The 21,183-nt window shown below is 38.3% G+C and overlaps 3 protein-coding genes and 1 long non-coding RNA gene across 7 annotated transcripts in view; 2 read left to right on the plus strand and 2 right to left on the minus strand.

The window, feature by feature from the left end:
* The window catches only part of LOC128026046 (mitogen-activated protein kinase kinase kinase 4), a 28,113-nt gene extending 21,587 nt beyond the window's left edge, over positions 1-6,526 (plus strand). For all 3 annotated transcript variants that reach the window (XM_052612758.1, XM_052612759.1, XM_052612760.1), the window contains 10 exons: positions 1,005-1,105; positions 1,188-1,268; positions 2,156-2,347; positions 2,426-2,496; positions 2,621-2,737; positions 2,822-2,981; positions 3,141-3,263; positions 4,383-4,489; positions 4,857-5,036; positions 5,721-6,526. In XM_052612758.1, coding sequence (XP_052468718.1) covers positions 1,005-1,105; positions 1,188-1,268; positions 2,156-2,347; positions 2,426-2,496; positions 2,621-2,737; positions 2,822-2,981; positions 3,141-3,263; positions 4,383-4,489; positions 4,857-5,036; positions 5,721-5,741 — 1,153 coding nt within the window. In that variant the 3' untranslated portion in view covers positions 5,742-6,526. The remainder of the gene's footprint in view (positions 1-1,004; positions 1,106-1,187; positions 1,269-2,155; positions 2,348-2,425; positions 2,497-2,620; positions 2,738-2,821; positions 2,982-3,140; positions 3,264-4,382; positions 4,490-4,856; positions 5,037-5,720) is intronic.
* LOC128026048 (1-acyl-sn-glycerol-3-phosphate acyltransferase delta-like) lies at positions 4,736-12,697 on the minus strand. Its single transcript, XM_052612761.1, has 9 exons — positions 12,378-12,697; positions 10,468-10,682; positions 9,841-10,010; positions 9,525-9,686; positions 8,977-9,130; positions 8,688-8,790; positions 8,403-8,478; positions 7,959-8,157; positions 4,736-6,838 (listed from the first exon to the last, which is right to left on the minus strand). The coding sequence occupies exons 2-9, from the start codon at positions 10,652-10,654 to the stop codon at positions 6,747-6,749; spliced, it is 1,143 nt and encodes a 380-aa protein (XP_052468721.1). The 5' UTR covers positions 10,655-10,682; positions 12,378-12,697; the 3' UTR covers positions 4,736-6,746.
* A 2,050-nt stretch (positions 12,698-14,747) lies between these two features.
* Positions 14,748-17,559, plus strand: LOC128026164 (uncharacterized). Of its 2 annotated transcripts, none has more exons than XR_008186362.1 (6): positions 14,748-15,086; positions 15,401-15,618; positions 16,015-16,087; positions 16,306-16,381; positions 16,464-16,539; positions 16,690-17,559. It is a non-coding gene; the product is annotated as an uncharacterized LOC128026164 (long non-coding RNA). The 2 variants fall into 2 exon arrangements; XR_008186361.1 differs by having other exon boundaries at positions 14,749-15,086; positions 16,012-16,087.
* Positions 17,560-18,111: 552 nt separating this feature from the next.
* Positions 18,112-20,884, minus strand: LOC128026163 (probable G-protein coupled receptor 75). Its single transcript, XM_052612970.1, has 2 exons — positions 20,684-20,884; positions 18,112-20,135 (listed from the first exon to the last, which is right to left on the minus strand). The coding sequence occupies exon 2, from the start codon at positions 20,020-20,022 to the stop codon at positions 18,364-18,366; it is 1,659 nt and encodes a 552-aa protein (XP_052468930.1). The 5' UTR covers positions 20,023-20,135; positions 20,684-20,884; the 3' UTR covers positions 18,112-18,363.
* Positions 20,885-21,183: the final 299 nt, after the last annotated feature.

Consider the following 21,183-nt stretch of genomic DNA (forward strand, 5'->3'; position numbering starts at 1 on the left):
GCAGCATAGAGCGCCCTCTCGCGGCTGTAGACCGTAATGTTTTCTATTGATTCATGTCTCTTAGTTAATTTTTCTTGGTTCATGTCAAATTAATTTTATAAATAAGTCGCACCTGACTATAAGTCGCAGGACCAGCCAAACTATGAAAAAAAGTGTGACTTATAGTCCGGTAAATACGGTATATAAAAAACAGAAGTGAACATAAAAAAAGATAAGTAAAATAATAATGAAAAAGATGATATGAGCTCTTTAATTGTAACACATTTGTTCTGTACATGAAAGTGATGTAGTGCTCCTACTCCCTGCCAGCTAGTTTGAATATATATTATCAGCCCACATTAATTGTCTTGGTTCCACGTTTCTGTGCACTTCAATACTGTATGAGCCCTTAGCAGATGATTTGCTGAATGATAAATGTGTTTGGGGAACCGTGATCTTTGCAACTTTCACAGTGTCCAGTGCTTCTATATTAATAGCCTTTGTTGAGGCATGCATTAGCATGCATCACTAGCTTAAACACCCTGTCCCGCTGCCACCTGGGAAATCCCTGAATCAAAATTACACATTGATCCATCTCCATAAAGATCACGAAATGCTGTTTAAGGATCACCTTACCTCTACCTCTGCCAGCAGTTGTTGAAAATGCATGATCCCAATCAGTACTCAGATATATTTGAAACGTTTTGTCCAACTCTCAAAACATACACTCAAAACTATATATGCTGTCAAGCAACATTGGTAGCTTGAAGAGTAGTTAGCATAACCTTTTCATGTTTAAATCTGAAGCAGAGGTTGTTGTATAAGGTTTGAAAGAGCTTAATGCTTCTATTGCTTATTAAACAGAGCTGGCTTTCCCTTCTGCGTTATGTGGTGTGATAAGACTAAAGCATGCTTGTCATATCTAACGCTTCATTTTACTCATTGCATGCGATGTGTCTCAACCCGTTTCTGTCTGAAGGAAGATGGTGACCTTATGTAACTTTAGACTCTTTTCTGCCGCACAGGGTGTCTAGTGTACATGAGAACGACCGTCTGTCATCTGTGGCGGCGGAGCTACAGTTTAAATCCCTCAGTCGCCACTCCAGCCCGACAGAAGACAGAGAAGGTACTGTTGCATTGTTTGTCTTTGTGTAAGAAATCTTATTTTTCTTCAACATATTCTCTTGAGTTTTCTCTTGTATTTCCAGAGCCCTCGTATCCTAAAGCAGACCCCAGCATTACCGCCCGCCGCAGCTGGGAGCTCCGCAACTTCATTAGCCAGTTGAAAGGTACACCAAAGAAAATAAATTAGGATGATGAGTTCAAGTCAAGTCAAGTTTTATTGTCATTCCGCTACATGTGTGGACAAAATGTTGTGCCTCACAGGACCACGGTGCTACATAAATACAGACATACAACAATTAAATAAAACAGTATAAATCTATACACAACTGACAGATTTTGACTATAAATATGCTATATATAAATGTTTACGTATATGTAAACTAAAAAACACAGCCTTTACGAATGCTTCACATAATACTGTACATGTGCAAAGAGAAACATCGTAAGTCAAGCATGCCATGCAAGATGACGGATGAAAGTACAGCTGTGCAAAATAGACAAAAATACGCATCTATATTTTTCACAGCTTCTGGCAAAGTTCTATATACAGTATTTGATCTTTATTTATGTGCTGTATTTGCTCTGAAATGGCTTAAAATGGTGATTCAACCCATGGAAGTTCAACCAGCTGTCATTATAGATTTATAATGTTTAGTGCAAGGATAAATACTGTAAATCTGTCATTAATACTACAGTACTGATTTTCAGGTCAGTCAGATTTTTGGGGTAGATACGTATTTTTATTAATTTTATTTAGCAAGGATGCATTAAATTGATCAAATGTGACAGTAAAGAATGTTACATTGTTACATGGATCACGTTTTACACAAAGCATCACAACTATTTTCATTATTGATGATAATAATAATAATAATAAATGTTTCTTGAGCATCAAATCAACATATTAGAATGATTTCTGAAATGTAATTTGACATTAAAGACTTGAGTAATGGCTGATTAAAAATTCAGCTTTGCCATCACGGGAAGAAATGACATTTTGAAATCTATTTAAATATAATGTATATCAACCCCTGTGCTGATTGTCCTCCAGACACTGCAGCGCGTCAGAGCCCTATGGAGGCTGTCCGGCGCTCTATACGCATCTTTGATGACAAGCACTATGTGCTCATGAGACGGCGAAACATCATCGGACAGGTGTGCAACACGCCCAAGTCCTATGACAACGTCATGCATGTGGGTCTGCGCAAGGTCACATTCAAATGGCAGAGAGGCAACAAGATAGGTCAGTGGTCAAAGGTATGCTTACATTACATAGCAGAGGTTTTTCTTGTTCCATTTAAATGTTTTCTTTCGTTGACAGGCGAAGGGCAGTATGGAAAGGTTTACACATGCATCAATGTAGACACTGGTGAACTGATGGCCATGAAGGAGGTATGTGCCCGAGTCTGTTATTAATTATTTTTTTAATATTGATTTTTTAAATATTAATATATTATTTCATTTATACATGTATAACTATGTTAACTTGATTAACTGTAACTGAATTTGCTTCCAGATTCGCTTTCAGCCCAATGATCACAAAACCATAAAGGAAACGGCCGATGAGCTGAAGATCTTTGAAGGAATCAAACATCCCAATCTTGTCCGCTACTTTGGTGTGGAGTTGCACAGGGTAAAAAAAGTGTTTTTGTTCTGTCAAGGTCTGCTGAAGTTTTCTGTCCTTTTATTCTTCATTGTTTCTGATTGGCTCTTGCAGGAAGAGATGTATATCTTTATGGAGTACTGTGATGAAGGGACCCTGGAGGAAGTGTCTAGACTGGGTCTGCAGGAACACGTCATCCGCCTCTACAGCAAGCAGATCACGACGGCGATCAATGTGCTCCATGAACACGGCATTGTCCACCGTGACATTAAAGGTGTTTATTTCTAGCTTGACTTGCACCAAGATTTCCTTTCCTCATTTCCTTTTTTCGTCATCAAAATGAAAAATGCCATTCTGGGATACAGTTAATGCAATGTCTAGCTAATTATTATTTTGTTGCATCACTATTTATTGTTGTTCTTTTATTTCCTAGGAGCCAATATCTTTCTCACGTCGTCGGGCTTGATAAAGCTAGGGGACTTCGGCTGCTCGGTGAAGCTGAAGAACAATGCTCAGACGATGCCTGGAGAGGTGAACAGCACACTGGGAACAGCAGGTGAGAGACTTAATGTTGAAGTTCCCAAGTTTAGACACCAGAGGGCATGTCAAACCGTTTGAATGGTATGGTGATGTGTCCTAAAGTGACAAATTGCATACCGAAATACTGTCATTACTGTAGATCTCAAAAAACTCTGGATGCACGCTGGAGGTCTAGACCTTTATTTTAAGCACTTTTTTTTAACGTTTTCTTATCACCAGTGCTGTCAAAAATGAATCGCTGTAAAAATAAATTTATATTTACATTTATTCATATGGCAGACACTTTTATCCAAAGTGTCGGCAGGAATACGGCAAATGTAGGATGGCAATAAAGTGCCAGTTACACATCGTTCAAAATAGTAAAAGCTAGGACAGGAAGCGAATAAAGGGATACTGAGAGCAATAATGCATTTTTTTTTGTTAATCACCAATACTGATAAATATCAAAAATGTTTAAAAAAAAGGGTAGCTTTAGTTTAAAATATAACCTTTTATATTTTCAAATATATAATAACATTTCAATGTTAAATATAGCTTCTAGCATCAGTGTTACTATTAACTAAATCTAATAAAAATATTTGGTAACACTTTAGAATAATGGTCCATTAATTTATTAATAAACATGAACAAACAATGAACAATAAACTATTACTGTACTTATTAATCTTTGTTAACGTTAGTTAATGAAAATCCAGTTATTCATTGTTAGTTCATACTAATTCACAGTGCATTAACTAATGTTAACAAGCACAACTTTTGATTTGAATAATGCATAAATGCTGTAGAAGGATTGTTCTTGCTTAGATTATGTTAAAGTAGTTAAATAACATTAACTAGTGGACCATTATTCTAAGTGTTACCAAATATGTTTTAAGTGAAATTGAGCTCAAATATTAATATTAGATGAAAAACCCAAAGGCAAACAACAACTAGAAATACCTTGGCAACTAACAGAAATAAAAGATTAAGTACTATAATTACTAAAACTACAACTGAAATAAAGATGAATAAATACGAAAAAATACAAAAGCACATTAAATGACTACAACTTAAACTGTAAAAATAAAAGCTAATAATAAAAATATAGCATTGTGATGATTATCACTAAAAGCATTGTTTTCTTTCTCATTTCTAGCATACATGGCTCCTGAGGTCATCACTAGAGCAAAGGGTGAAGGTCATGGTCGTGCTGCTGATATCTGGAGCCTTGGTTGTGTTCTCATAGAAATGGTCACTGGAAAGGTAAAACCTGGTCTTATGTGCCTGAGTTTGGTCTAATTCTTTAATTACCCATGTGCAAGCTATTCACAAACTGGTTTGAAAATAGCGTACTGTAGTGAAAACATATCCGCACTGCGTTCATTCAACACCACATCAAAAGGAATTTTCTGGGCTTGTCTACACATGACTAAACAACCAAAATGGTTCGGCTGGGTAGGGTTTTCTGATGCGTAAATAACCAAATTTCCAACAATTACAACAAAACGATTTGGATATTCACCAGTTTTAAAGTTTATTTGTCTTGTAGTACCATTTTTATTTTTAAAAATATCAACAAACCTCATGCCACTGCAAGTAACTTGTGTTCCATACTGTTTGCTTAATTCAGAGACCTTGGCACGAATATGAGCATAACTTCCAGATCATGTATAAAGTGGGAATGGGCCACAAGCCACCCATTCCTGAAAAGCTGAGCACAGAGGGGAAGGACTTCCTGGATCACTGCCTGGAGAGTGAACCGAAGCGGCGCTGGACCGCCAGCGCTCTGTTGGACCACCCATTTGTCAAAGTATGAACTCCCTCTCACCCATACAGCTAGTTATTTCCTTCAGCTAATTCATAGGGGTCACACATACGATGGAGATGAGGACAAATTTCCAATCTGTTACCCAAATTGGATCCAACCAGCAATTGTAGTACATCCACCAACATGTTACACACATGAAAACACATCCTTACACAAATCAATTCTCACTTTGAGCTCTACAGCAATGACTTCTTTTAGTGATGCTCTAAAATTTGCCAAATAGAAATATTTGAATATCGGAAGGCCTAAATCATTAATAAACTTTTTGGACAGTACGGCTGGGTTTACAATATTGATTTTACATTTTTAACAGAAATTAATTTTAATAATCTCTCAGTTGAAACTTAAAAATATTATTTGTAATGCGCCTACCATCCAATAATCTCAGTAAGCTTTGTGCTCGGATACTTTGAAGTAGAAACTGTTATATAACTAAAGATTAAAAAGCTGATATAAAAACTTTCTTTAATTATAATTTTACATGCGAGTTGATTATTGTTAGTGATGCACCGTAATAATCTCAAATTATTAAATAAACTTAAATTTAGTTTTTTGGGATAAATGAAAACTTTAATTTCGGTATAGGTAACAAATATCACATGCTGTCACCTGATTGGCTGATGGAAATGGCACTAACACGTCAATCTCATGTCTTTTCAATTGCAGGTCTGCACAGATGAAGAGTGACGTGGAAAGACGTGTATTCTCTTAATGTTTACATAAATGCTAGCACTACTTCACACGGCATGAGGGATGACGAAGGAAAAAGAGACACGCTCGGCTTGACACGAGCCCCTTGCGACGTTAAAAGCGGGGAAAGTCTTATATGTACAGTAACATGAGCAAATGGGATGGAAATGTTCGGACAAGTGTGTTATGTACATACTGTAAGAATAGGGTTAGGGTTTTTCTGTGTATAAAGTATATTGTAAAGCTGAAGTTTAATAGCCACTCTGTTGGTGATCGAGTCACAGGGAATACGTTAGGAGACAATACATTAATTCAAGGGATGTTCTCTGCACAAAGCTTCAGAGAATGGGAGATGGAGGGAGTTTGACATTGACTGACTGTATGTACAATTTCAATGAGGGTTCACTGAAGAAAGCATACAAACCTGGGGCTGAAAGTCTCAGAGAAGGTTTTAATTTTATTTTTGTTAAAATGGTATTTTGTTTGCCTTGCTGCAGAGCCCACTGTTAACAAGTCATATTTAAGCCTTATAGGTAGTTGTGCCGCGTTGGCTCAACATTGTGCTGGCCAATGGCGTGCCTTTACCATCTGGGTGTATAAGAGCATAATCAACCAATGAGAGGGAAGAGGCCAGTCTGACTCTGCCTTTCTGCTGCTGCTGCACTCGGATGGGTGGACGAACATGCTCTTACACGGGCATCAACTGCTGGTTCTCTGCTCCTCCAACAGTGTTTGCAATATTTAAAAAAAGAATCTGAATAAATGGACAGTTTTTTTTTAAATGGCCTACTTGTCTCTTTAAAAAATAAAAGCCTAAAAACGATGTAAATCAAAACGGAGAAGCATTTTAAATTATTCAAACAACTCTTGCTGAAAACAGCATTTGGCGACTTCCTCAAATTTCACTTATGACGGCGGTTGGACTTGGCTAATGGCAGTTCCCGTTGTGAAAATGCCCTCGTGACTGTAAAGTAGCATGATCGTTTTGCACTGGTGGATGTCTCAGTTATTGTTTATTTGCATCTCTTTATTCCCGTAGTTCGAACCCTTGTCGATCTCGGTCTGTCCAATCATCCAGCGGATACCAACGGACACTGAAAATAAAAGCAAAAAAAGTGTCAGTCACAGCACAACAGCCAGTCACATTAGCATGCTTCATAACTAAACTAGGGCTACAAGCACTCCGATTCATATAATCATTCATCAGATCAGTGGTTCTCATGAAGGGGAGTTGACTGGGCGGTTGAAAGCAGATTTCATTATTAAAAACAATCAAATTATCTCTTTAAGCTAAAATTCTGAAAAGCACATAGATCTAAACTCAGTGTAAACTGTTAAATTATCAAATATAATTTCCCTCTCTCAATAACTAATTGTTTTTAAGAAAATACAGTTCCTGAAACTTAAATCAAGTATGTAAACAGGATCTGTCATAATTACAGCAGAAATAATGAAAATAGCCTTTATATTGTGTTGGACAATGGGAGTGTTAAGAATCTAAAAGACGTGAGAACCACTGCATTAGATCATAAAAAAATTAAACAGGATTCCCACGGACATGGAAAACCTAGAAATATCAGGGAATTTTTAACTTCTGAAGCTTGGAAAAGTCATGGAAGTTTGTGAATGCTATGCTTGGCTCTCTATAAATTCATTTTCAAAAATAGTTTTTCAGAGTTCTCATAAGTCGTTGAAATTCCTTGGTCAACAGGTGTGGGAACCCTGTAGTAAGTAAAGAAAAAGTGAAAGACTGAAATGGAAGATTTATTTAAACAATATCTATTAGATGCAAGAGGTCTTCTAGTATATCTGAATCAGGTTTCTTTTGTGTGCATTTAGCGTTTAGATGAAACTTTTACATCTAAAATGAATCTTTAAGCCTGTTCTCACATGCTATGATATTCAAAGGCACTGTCAGTTCATTCAAATGTGTCATTCATTCATGCGCTTATGAATTGACCAGCATGCAGTAAATCCAGATAGAAGGGGTTGATATACTTACAGCTATAGCACCTAATTGGCCTCCTTTATATTTTTTGAAACAGATTGGGGGGAAATAGCAGCAGTATATAATTCCTTTGTAGCTTGACGACAAACAAAGATTGGCTAAAAATCATCTGCTGCAATCTTATTATTCTGCTATTTGTTACACCAGCTAACATTATAATTCAATAAGAAATAACCACCCCATGCCCTTGTCCTTATCCCAAGTACCTGCTAGACAGAAGACACATGTACAGATGACAGTGAAGGTGGATCCTGATAGCAGCATTTGGAGCAGTAACATGCAGAGAGGGTAGACCAGCAAACAGACCCAGAAGAGCCAGTTCAGCAGGGCCCAAGGTCGGCGCGGAGGACTTGTAATGGGACCCGGAAAACGTCCTGTCTGTCTGTAATGCTCTTGGAATTTATCCTGTGTGAGTTAGCACAACAAAATTACTTAATGCCCATGTTTGTCCACCTATTGATGTACTAATACGAACTTAAATGGTAATGCCAGCACCAGTGGAAGAACTACTAAAACTAAAAGAAAAAAAAATACTAAGAGTAATAACATGACCAGATCATGTGACAATATAACAGCCAATTCAAAATATTAATACATGCTATAATGCTATACACAAAAACACCTCCATTTAAGGCTGGTAGTGCACTTACTTTTTCCTGATAGAGTTTGTGAAGCCAGGCCGCGCATTCAGTCTCATTATCTGGGATTGTGTCCAGAGGAATCCGCCTAACAAACACAAGGAAATCCATGAAGTTTTATCTTGATCTTGCAGCTGACAACGCATTCATTTAGGAAGCCATTAAACTAAAACATTATGGAGACTACATGTTGACCTTTGTTATAGCAGGAGATATTATCACAGAGCATTTAATATACAACAGGCTGTTAAATATTGACAAAGGGCAATGTGAAGAAGATTTCTCTTTCATTCTTACCTCACATATAAATCAGCATGGTATTTTTTCCCGTTGAGCACTCCTAGTAAAGTTGGCATTTCGTTGTTTCTGAAATTAAGTGTAGAATCGTACACAGCAGTAACTACAGAGGAGACACAAACCAAGTCAGCGAGACAAATTCTTGGAGGCTACATTGGCCAAAAATACATCATCTTTCACTTTTAAGTATTCAATTTTAAAGACGTCAAGAGAGTGATTTGCCTGAACTCACTGGAAGATCAACGAAAGCATTGACCGTATCATTACTTAAAGGCCAAGAAGCTCTCACCCGTTCCCCTGAGGTTCTGGGCCGTGACACAAAAGCCCTTGGTCCGAGGTAGAAGGTGGTACTTGAGTTTGGGGAGACCTTTCTTCTCTGCCACCTCCATACTAATCTTGTGCTTCTTTTCTGTGAAACGTGTGCCTTCACAGTGCAACAGGAACTACAGACAAATCATAAAAATTAACATCAACCACACCAGGGGGGCAGAAAAGCTTAGTAAAATATAGGATATAGTTTATTTGTTAAGGGAACAGTTTACCCAAAAACTGACTTGTTAATAGTCAGATGGATTACATTCATGGTGCTCATTTGGAGCAATGACCTACTGTCATCACTTGGAAAGGGCTGCCTGAATATTTTTCAGAAATTCTGCTATTATGTTCCACAGAAAATATAACAGCATTTGGGCTGGGGAACATTTTATTTTTTTATTTTTGGGTGAACAGGTTAACTATTCCTTTAAGTAATTGTTTTTCTAAGATGAAGGAAAAGAGAATTCTGAAATCAAGTAAAATCACCAGAGTACAATGTGCAATGAGATTTCACAAATATACCCAAAAGTTTTCTGGGTAATCATGAAGGTTGCGCAGGCTTTGCACTACTGTCTTGCGATCCTCTTCCCATTTTCTTTTGCAGAAGACAATTTCCTGGAAGTACCACATCCAGCCAATCACAGGAACAAAGGAAAGTTCCTTTTTTGCCAAAACCTTTGAGCTCTGAAAGCAAGATATGACAAAAACAAATGCATGAGACCACAACAAAATAATCTGCATCATGACACTACTGCGTCTTTAAAAATAATTAAGAGTCACGCACATGTTAAGGTGTGGGAATGTTACGTTTTGGTATGAAACTGTATTTTTATCTTACCCCTAAAACCCCAAATCTCTCACAGAAGGTCCAGCCGGTCATAAAATCGATCTCAAAGTTATGATTGAGGACAACAATGGCGTTTTCTTTGCCATAGAAAGGATAGCTTTCTGGATCCGTGTAAAGTGTGCATTCGGTCCCGGACCACCACTCCAACAAAGCCACCAATTCTGAACAAAACCACAACAACAAAAAATACATTCTGAATTATGATCTATATAATGCAGAATGCATTTACATATTCATGAATGTGAAGTAGTCCAACAAGTTCATCAACTTTGTTTGTAAATAGAGCAATTTGCAATATTCAGAAATATCAACTTCCTGTTTTGTTACCCTCAGAGAGACACTGAGGTTTTCAAACAGGAAATAATGGTTGTACGTATTGTGCATCCTACAATACAATCAAGGCACAACGCAGCAGGAGACATGATAATCATGATCTCCAGCACTGATACGTATTACTGACCACTTTTTACTTTGTTACTATTTTTATGTAATTCTGTCACATGCTGTAGTTCTTTGTCAGTCCCAGTAAGCACTGGAAGCTTGTTGCATCATGGCTGGTTATTTCAGTATCTTTCTTTGGAACATTTGAGCCCATATGTGACAGCTTGCAGGACTTACGGCTAGAAACGGAATAACCCAATCTGCAGTTGATCTTGCGTGCGAGCTGCTTGTTAATGGGCCACAGTGGTAGAGTACAAAGCTGGAGCAGATTGATAATAAACCCACTGACTAGGAACACATAACAGATAATGAGATGACACAGCAGCTGGGTTTTCAATACTTGAAGGATTCCCATCCTTATCATGGAGTCTTGACTGTTTCCTCTAAATCCTCTGCAGAGAGAGAGAGAGAGAAAAAAAGATAAATATAAACAACTTTCATATTAAGCAGAAGACTTGTTATGAATAAAGATGCAAAGCACCTCGCAAAATATGTTGCACATGTAAAAAACTGTTTTTGAAATATGAAAATCTACCCGAGCCAATATTCAAATAGCATGGTTGCAACAAAGAGGAATAAAGTTCAGGGTTGTTATTTTTTTCCCCCGTTCCTCTTTTTCACATCAACCAACTTTAATGTTGTGAAAATGGTTAATAGTTCAAAAAAATTATTATAACTTTATACACTGTGGTTTTACAAACTGCCACATTTTCCTACGGCTCTTTGTGTGATCCTGAATAGCTCACCCAAAACTTTAGATTGTTAGATTGTCCATTCTGACTCAAGAACCTGTGCGACTGGATTAAGACAATGAGTCCAACCCTAACTGAGTTTTGATTGCGTTCAAGTGAGTTGTTAAAACTTTGAATGGTATTGTTTCTATCAAGAGCTAGACAACCCAGCCACTTCAGGTCAGGCGAGGAATGTGCTCTTTTATTACTCTGTGGCATACGCTATTTTCATGAGTAAATAGTTCATTTAAAAGCAGTGTTTGTGAAAGAACTGAGAAGACCAATAGCTAGCACAGAGCGAGACGAGACCTGTCCCTATCATCGCTGTCAGCTCTTACACGTGAAAGTCTCTCAGGGCAAAGGCTGAAACAGAAATGTCACAGTGTCACATGTGTGGCTGTGTCCACTGTGTGTTTTGGCAGAAGCACATTCAGTTTGAGGGTGCAATGTTGTCTACACACTCTCTGCTAGTGCTAGTGGAAAAAAGTGTGAACTTTAATGGTTTTAAATCAAATAGTGTAAAACAAATTTTTGCAGTCATGCGTGTAGAATTGAAGCAGATTACTTCTAGGTTGATAAAATGTAAAATCTGCATTAGTCGAAGGGATTTTGATTCATTTCAGTTACTCAAATCAGAGTCGTCCACCTATTTGACTCTTTCCGCAAGTACTCTTGTGCAAGAACCTGGCAAGAATCAAATACTGAATTCGTGAAAAAACTAAGCTGATCCAAACATAAGCATTCAGAAAGCATCTCTCCCGTTTGATAAAAAAACGTATATAATTAATAAAACAATATTATAGAAAATAAATGATTTCTCTTGTACGAATGAGATGCTGTGTCCATTGAAGGGGAACTACTGTTCGTTCAGCAGATTCAACCAATGAAAGGATCATTCAGAACCGGTCTCGAAAGCTATTGGTTTGTGTCATAGTCAGTTCACGAATCATCCAGAACAGTCGCTTCAAAAGCGAGAGAACTAGAAATATGAGACGGTCTGTAGAAATAATCAAAAACGATTCGTTCACTTAAACAGACACATGGAGAGAAACGACTAATCTGTACTAAGTTAACACTACAGGGTGTGCCTTGTTTGGACGATCAGTTTAACCTTCACACTCACCCGCAGGTAACTGACTGTCAAAAGTACAGAATCTGTTAGTTCACAGTGTATTTGTTACAATAGCAGATACATCTTTCTCTTCTGGTCATTTGTGTTACACCTAAATTTTTGCCTTGGTATCGTGGGCATCAAGAGTGAACAGACAGCCGTGGAAAACATCGAGCAAAACTCGTGCACATGTTAAATCGCATACAAAGAACGGGACTTTATCTTTCATCAGAAGACACAAATACCTTTTCCCCTGGCGCGGTTAGTGGTAGTAGTAGAGCATCCGTGTCATCATATGGAGATGATTAGAGACCGCATGAGAGAGATATTAATCTGGAGGATGTTTTAAGTTGGCCAGGACAGGCTGAGAAGAGATTCCAGCGTTGGGTGGAGGAATATGAGACCACACCCGGCAAAAAAGACGCTGCGCGAAGAGAACTGGAAAGTGGGCAGGGACTTCAGCAGGTCATTATGTAATTTCCTCTGTTCAAAGCCAACGCTGCTTCGGTTTCTTTACACAGGCTGCTTCACACTGTTCAGTGACAGTGTTCACATCGACCGGCAGATGAACGTAACTGCCAGAAACACACAGGCAACTATAGGACACCATCACCTTAAACGTGAAGCGTACAAACCCAATTCTCAGAACGATTGCGCCTTCTACTGGATGAGAAGAGCTTGGCTGGGCTTTATTTCAGAGACAAAAGAATACAATGTTGATACAATGTTGTAAAGAAGCTCATTGTTTTTCTGTGAGAGAAACAGAAAGTCGTGTTTTCTCGGGGAGAGAAACCTTTGATAGGATATTAGTAGATATACATTTTTCACGACCTTTGTTTGCTTTGCATTTGAGAAAGAATTGACATGCTTTTCTTTGTTCCTTACAAAAAGCTGACTACAGAATTTGTATTCAGGCACAATGCTGACTTAAATATTTGTACAGAGATGCAACCCTGAGAAATACATCATATTTGTCTATGACAACATTTTTGTCTTTTGAATAAATCACTGTTCTTAAAGGGATAGTTCACCCCAAAATAAACAATTCTGTAGAATATATAGTAGATGGAACAGCTTACAGATTCACAATACCCTTCACATGTTGCATCCAAATTGGAAACACATATGGTAGATGGAAAAGCTTAAGGACTCAAAAGAAGATATCAAAATAATTTTTTGTAAGAAGTATTTTTTTCCATACAGTAAAAGTCAGTGGGCTCCAATGTTGTTTTGGACACTGTTGAATTTTATTCCAACAATATATTTTAATGTAAGTGATCAGAAATTTTGAACCATCAACTTGGACATTTATTTGATACTATTCAGTTAATCTATCTATGCAAATATTTCTGAAACAATGATAACCCCCCAGATCATCAAATTATAATACAAAGGACCAGATTCTGCCCTCCACTGATTGAACTATGATTGAGGTCCACTTTAGTGCCATTAAGAGAGGCTCTCCACCAGCATCAAAAGACCTGCTATGACATGAAAATACTTAATTTATTCAGTGATTCACAAACCATGTGGAAAGGCCATTCAAATATGACACACAAAATAGTAACCTCTTCACTCGAAGGGAAATGAAATCTATTTTTGCATGCTGGCATTATTCTGAATAATACACTATTCAGATTAAATTGGCTGCTTTTGAAAATAGCACAAGCTGTTAAATTCACAATACCCTTCACATGTTGCATCCGAAATTAAAAACATAGTGGATGAAAAAGGGGGTGAAAATGCTCATCTCTGCCAACTTTGAGAGCAATTTGTGTTTTATAGATTTAAATGAGGACACTGGAGAAATATGACGGTTACACCAAGGATGCCCTGGCTGATGTAACTGAGGTTATCTGAAGCCTGATGGGATAGAGCCCCTCAGCAGTTGAAAGCTGAAGATCAGGGAATAGTTTAATGAAGTGCATGTTAAAAAGCTCGCAATTGAAAGATGTGATTACACATTTATGGTTGTATGTAGCAAGGCATTTTTTTTTTTTTTTGCAAAATAGTTTACATGATGATTTTACAATATACAAACATACAACATAATTAAAAATAAAATCAATATTTTGGAGAAAAAAATTATTTGTATGCCAATTATTTGAGCCATAATGTAATGAACAGCAAATTGTTTTTCTGAGATATTCTTGTGAAGAACTATAATGTGATGATTTTCCTTTTTTACCCATTGTGTCATTTAATTATTGGAGAAAAATGCTTTAATAGAAATTATATATATATATATAATAACCTGTGTATAAACAAGACAATAAAAGTAAATTAAATTATTGGAGAAAAATACTTTAAGAACTGTTTTAAATAAAATTAGGCCTACATTTATAAACAAGCAATACAACGTTTTTGCGGATACAGATGTGCTTTACTTAAAATATTATTATTTAGCACAAATGGAGCATCTTAAACAACGGGTTTTTTTCTTAATCGGCAAAAACATAAATATTCATATGATATCACAGTGTATGTTATGACAGTAGCAGGAGACATGAGCAGAGCACATCAGTGGCTGGATGACGGACGGATGGCGAGACGATTAGGCCAATCAGAGGCTCTCAAAGCGGTTGACAACAACTGTGAATGGACAGGGGATTGCAAAGGGAAGTGACGGGTCAGGAAATGAATAGGGAGATGGGAGTAGGTGCAGTTTATAAGAGGGTCCGTATCATATTTCTATGGCCATACTAACAGAGGCTGATGCGCCTCCACGCGCTATTGGCTCAGGGGAATTTCCATTTGATGCCGGAAATGGACGTGGCAAGATGACAAATTAAAGATGGGTTTCCTGTTTCAAATCTATTCAAGATATCAACAGTCAGTTGGCTTCTGACCCTTTTCCTCCAGCTCTCTCTCTCTCTAATGTCCCGATAGCGCTCTTGGGGGCTCTGCAGGAGATCCCCTTCAAAATCAAATGGCCCGGGGCAGACTTCAGCCTGGTGAGTCAAGACATCTAATAAACCCAGACGTTTTGCATGACAGCTGTAAATACATATGTGTTTGTTTAGTTGTCAGCTTGCTGACTGAGCTCTCTTTATTCTCTTGGACAGCTGGATGTGTCATGTTGTGTTTTGAGTTGTCTTGTAGGGTGTTGATATTCTCTCTAACAGTATCATGAAGCATTAAAGTACACAAATGTCAAGTAAAACTGTCTGGTTTATCTCTCTTTGGCTGTTGGCATGGATTTGTCAGCTATTTACTCCTTCAGAAGTTAAATATGCACTAATATGTAATAATATCTCTTTTTCTGCAGTCAACTTCAGGAGGCCTGTACAAAGGTGACTCTGTCATCATGACAACTGCAGAAAAAGAAAAGTACAAATGTTTATTGCCATCTTTATCCAGCAACCAGGAGGTGTTGTTATGCATGGCCAAATTTTTAGTTATTAACAGATCGAGTCATACTGGACATATAAAGTGTGCCACGGGAAGCATGTACGGCAGTACCATGAAGACAAGGAGACGGGGCAGGTAAAACCACTTTTTATGATATACTGTATGTTGCCAAATAATTATATATTTTTATATCATATTGAAAATACCTACAGTACCACTCAAAAACTGGGATTGGTAAGATTTGTTAATGTTTTTGGTCTCTTATGCTCCCCAAGGCTGTTTAAAAATACAGTATAATATTATGAAATATTGTTCCAATTTAAAATAACTGATTTCTATTTTAATATTTACTTCTGTGATGACAAAGCTGAATTTTCAGTGAGTCTTCAGTGTCACTTGATCCATTTAATACATCCTTGCTTATTAAAAGTATTACTTTCTAAAAAATGTGTATGTGGATGGATTATATTGAGATATTTCTAAGTAATATAATCATTTCAGTGGTCTTATTTGTCTCTGCTCCCTCAGAAGATCAACATTCAGGAATACTATATGGGTACCATGAATAATTAGCACCAGGTGCCAGATTAACACTAATAAATTGGTGAGTGTTCTCTAATTTTGATTAGTTCATTTCTCAAATATCTCATTCTTTTATATTGTGCCTCAGAATACAATTAATTTAAAAAAATATGCTTAAAAAAACTGCACTTCTACTCCTGTTACGATAACCTCAAATAAGACTAAGCAGTGACCTTGAAATGTAGGAAATTGAGTCCATTTAATAATGTCATGTATGTTGTTTTGGTGATACCTCATCAGGGTCGTATTTCACTTTTATGGCCATGGAGATCTTTGACCTAACTGAGAAACCGAGACAGGTTCTAGTCAAACTCAAGTGAGTTACCCAAACTTCTTGACACTATGAGGTTTTGGGGTTTCTTGAATGCTGTCACTAACACTTACCTGTTCCGTCTCAGGTGTAAGGAGTCAGAGTCTCCTCATGCTGTTACAGTTAACATGCTGGAACCTCAGACCTGTCAGTATGTTCTTGGGGTGAGTGGAAAAAAAAATGACTTTTTTTTCATACAGCCTTATTAGATGGTTCCAGTGACGAGCACATAGTGTTTTTATGTTATGGCTTATGAAAAGCTAAAGTGTGATCATTTCATGTGGATAACCTTTATCCTGGTTATTCTGCCACAGGTTGAGTCGCCTATAATATGCAAGATCTTGGACACTGCAGATGAAAATGGATTTCTTTCAATCCCTAGCTAGCCTAGACGGAGGAATACATTTTGGTTCAGAGAATGAACAATACAGAAGAGGAAGGCAGTATGACTGTCAAAGGGAGAGATAAAGGTCTGATAAAGTCTAGTTCCATAGATCATGGTGATAACATGGACTTGCTGAACCTCAGGCCTCCACCCTTTGAGGAAGTCCCTCACTGACAGCACCTTCTCTTGTTTGAAGACTAAACAAGGAGGAGATTTGATGTAACTTTTTATTAACCTGGAGATGCAGCTAGGACTGAATCTTCAATGTTTTATTTAGAAATCTCAAACCTGTTGAAGAATATTTTTGGTCAGCTTTTTTAATACTTTGGCACATTTAAATGGTTTGCTGTGGGAAAATCACTTTAAGATCTAATCAAATGATTTGTTCTGTTAATCAACTGATTATACAAGCTGGTCAGCTGTTTTTAAATATACATTATTTATTTGATAACTTCTGGTAATTCAGTGCTTGCCATCATCACTGTGCATATGGAGATGGTTATATTGTTTTTAAAAGTGATAGAAGTAGTAAAGGTGCAATGCAAACTGCAAGGGGAAATACATGTCTTGTATGCATCTTTATTTTTTTGGCAATCATGGGTCATTAATTTATGTTCACAATTTGTGATTACCCTCACGTCAATGTAACCACTTCCACTACTGTACGGTAATGTGTTAAGAGAAGGGCTCCTCTTAACTCTTAAGAACACATTTATCAAGACAAAGATTATTTCCTTAATTCCTGGTTCTTTCTCAGCCTGTACATGTTCAGATGAATAAAATGAGTTTCATGTTTCAAGTCTTTTCAGAAGATTCATACACTACCTTAATGAATACACTGCAAAAAATTGTTCTTAGTATTTTTGCCTGGTTTTCCAGTACAAATACTGATATGTTCTTAAATCAAGACACATTTCCTTGATATGCAAAATGACCTAGGTTTGATGAAAATAATGTGAAAAATACTTTTTAATTAATTTTTGGCAAATTGGCAAATATTTTTCCTGATTTAAGCATAAAATCACTGAATTCTTTGTTTTCCAGTGCAAAAATATAAGCAAAAATTCAGAAATGTTTTTCTTCATTTACAATCATTCACACAGCGCTATTCATTGTAACAAATAAAAGATTTCTCATGGAGAAATAAACATGCCTGTGCTAAACACTTTACCTGTACTAGGTGATGCTAGCGTGCCTTCATGCTTAGGTTTTGTTCAGATAACTTATGCTCTTACATAAAACATCCATCATTAGCTTATTAATTTAGGCATGTGAATACCTAAAAGACATGATCAACAAAGCAAACTATAGCAGTATATTACCAAAAATTCTCAAATGAAAGATGTCTGGATACACTTGCAAAACATTTAATCAGTTCATATATAAAATGTAGGATGTTACACAAATACATAATCTGCCTCAAAACTATTACATGAAAATGCCATGTAAATGTAAAAATAGAACATCCTTCAGTCCAGAAAATATTGATAACACTTTAGGGGAAAGCGGCAATTAGCTAGTCCCATTTTCACACATTGTCTCTTGAGCAAAACACCATTAGCAAATCACGAGCAAACATTATAAATGCATGACGTTCTACAGCTCAGACTGAGGGGATGGGAATGTGATGAGCTGAGGTGCTGTCGAAGTCCTGCAGCACCTCCTGGTGGGTGTGGTAATGCATAGCTACGTAGTTTTTGGCAAAGGCTGTGGTTTGAGAGTTGACCGGCTGCAGGCTGTTGGGGGAATTCGGGCCTGCTGATGGACTGCTGTTATAGATACTGTAGTAGGGCTCTATGCGCGTATTGATGGGTGTAGATGTGCTCGGGGGTCTGGGCTTGCGTCCAGCAGTGGCACAGGGGCTAGGCATGCTGTCCCGGGAGTGACTGGGTCCGCAAGCCTGGTCCACCAGCCTCCTCTGAGGCTTCGGCGACAGCATGTACGCCGAGTTGGTCTCGTGGTGCGAGGACTTGTTGCGGTTGACTTCCAGACTTCCTTTGCCCATAGCGTGTAGGCGTGTCTTGTGCTTGCAGCACAGGAAGCTCAAGGTCAGCCACTGGAGGCAGCAGAGCACACGGCGACGCAGACCCGCGCTGTTGCGTGAATACACAAACGGGTTGATTCCAGACTTCAGGAAGATGAGGGCGAATCCACAGAGCTCGAACTGGTAGTGGACAAAACTGCTTTCCGGTGACACCATATCCTGTGCCAAAGATATACCTAGCGGTAAACAGCACAACAACACAGAGATGACGATCACTATGCATGTGACCACAGCCTTTGAATCCTTGGCTGTCGCCAGGTTAACTGTGGAGACCAACTGGCAGCAAGTTGCTCCAGTGGCAGCCCCGGGCACGAGGGGCTGGTTGGTTCTCCGGGTAAAGGAGTGCGTCTGGACATGTTGGAGCTTGTTGTATGTCTGGTTGCGGTACAGCGAGGGCACCTGCACTGTACATTGCATGCCCTCGAAACCAGTGGCAATTAGCTGTGGATGAGTAGGTGGACGTGTCGCGTCCACCGTAATGATGGGACACTTTCGAACCTGAGCGTTCTTCCTCAACGCCTGAGCGATCATGAGGTATGAGATGGACACCACACCTACACAGAAAGCAAAGTCTGCAATGTATACGTACAATACTACCTTGGCCTTGTTGCCAGTAAGACCAAAGTGCGGCAGGCAAGGTCCGGAGCTCCTGGGATATGCTCGTAAGGTGACCAACGCCGCCAGTGTGAAACTGGTGGTCCATAACAATGCAGTGAGGGCCAGAGTACAGGGGAACGAGGCTGTGCGGTTGGGCTGCTGACCCAGGACCATGCGGAGCCGATGCAGGGCAATCACTGCCACTGTTTCGAGGGACATAATGATGAAGCCCGAGCTGGTGAGGTGGAAGGCAAAGCAGAAGCCCTTGGACACGCCGCTACCTGCATCTCCAGCATCCAGAAAGAGAACCAGTGCAAACATGGGCGCAGTGACGCAGCAAATGAACAGGTCACAGAAGGATAAGTTGAGGATCATGAAGTCGAAGTTGGTGCGGAACTTGCGGAACGCCGGGTCGAAGAAGGACAAGAAGACCACCAAGTTTCCATAAGAACCGAGACAAAAGATGAGGACCAACAGGAGGGAACAGGAGGCAAGGGTAGCTGTGTGGATTAATGCCCAGCCGCTCATAGAAGCAGACTGGCCCTGGGAGCTGTTGAAGCCCCGAGGTTTCGCAAACTCAGCCAGGTCCAAAGGCCAGGCGGTGCTGTTCATGGTACACATGGGGAGGCAAAGTGGTCACAGCCTCAAAGTGTTGCCCATCCTGCCTTTAGGTCACCCAAGAGTGAGCTAATACTCCCATTGTGCACATAGATTATGGTCAAATTTCTGGATTGCTGCAAGGACACAGATAAATAATATTCATTAGTAACAGACAATATGTAATACAATGTACATAATAAATTATGACAACGGCCTATTGGCTTTTTTTTAACCATTTGAGGGATTAATTTGAATCTATGTGATATCTTTATCATCACTTGATGCACAAATAATTTGGAATTTCTTTAAAAACACAGAACATCAAGATGACTATTGTACCTTATCTAATACGTGCGCGTTCCCGTCATCCACATTTCTATAGATTAAGATGAGTACGTGCCTGCAACAATCCGCACAGTATCTGAATTTCTTTTCTTATCTGTTAACCACCTCAGTTGAGAATGATATTACTGCAGGTGAATGTGCCCCGACTATAAAATCGTGTCAAAATGCATCCAGACCCCATCTTTGAAAGAACACATACAATAGATCACATGCATCATTAAAATAAATGTCCAACAAATCTCTTATACACCGTTCAGTCCATACACACAATCGCCCATAATAACCCTGCGGCTTTCTTTCTAACGTTACACCTGCCGAAAAATTATGATTTTCTTACCATGGATTCCCTATGTGTGCCTGTAAGACACCGCGTTTTCCACATTTGTACGGATCTCCAAAGTACATGAACGTTACAAGCATCCTATTTAGAGAAAGACTATCACAGTATAAGATGAGAATGAAAAACAGAGTGAATTCAATCCGCAGAAGGAAAGTGGGCGCGCCACACTGGAATCATATTGAAGCCCGCGAATGGACAGCAAGCGCGTGCCCGTGAGAACAGGATGCTCAGGCAGGAAGCACAAAGAGTCTAATTTTGTCCACATTATATATATATATATATATATATATATATATATACACACACACACACATATATATATATATATACATATACACACACACACACACATATATATATATATATACAGTTCATTTAAATAAGAGTACAGATGAGGAATTCTGCCGATTTCCATTATATTTATCATATTTTTTGATTACACACACTTACATAAGATACACACATTTAAATAAGATTATATATACAAAAAATTTAAA

The sequence above is a fragment of the Carassius gibelio genome, chromosome A13 (assembly GCF_023724105.1).
Source record: "Carassius gibelio isolate Cgi1373 ecotype wild population from Czech Republic chromosome A13, carGib1.2-hapl.c, whole genome shotgun sequence".
NCBI classification, from domain to species: Eukaryota; Metazoa; Chordata; class Actinopteri; order Cypriniformes; family Cyprinidae; genus Carassius; species Carassius gibelio.

Bases quoted from the DNA above. Each gene is read 5' to 3' on its own strand.
- LOC128026048 (XM_052612761.1), bottom strand. From the start codon at position 10,654: ATGATAAGGATGGGAATCCTTCAAGTATTGAAAACCCAGCTGCTGTGT. The intron at 10,011-10,467 runs GTAAGTCCTGCA...GGTTTTGTTCAG, and splicing joins GGGTTATTCCGTTTCTAGCC to AATTGGTGGCTTTGTTGGAG. The intron at 6,839-7,958 runs GTACTTGGGATA...TTTTATTTTCAG, and splicing joins ATGTGTCTTCTGTCTAGCAG to TGTCCGTTGGTATCCGCTGG.
- LOC128026163 (XM_052612970.1), bottom strand. From the start codon at position 20,022: ATGTGTACCATGAACAGCACCGCCTGGCCTTTGGACCTGGCTGAGTTT.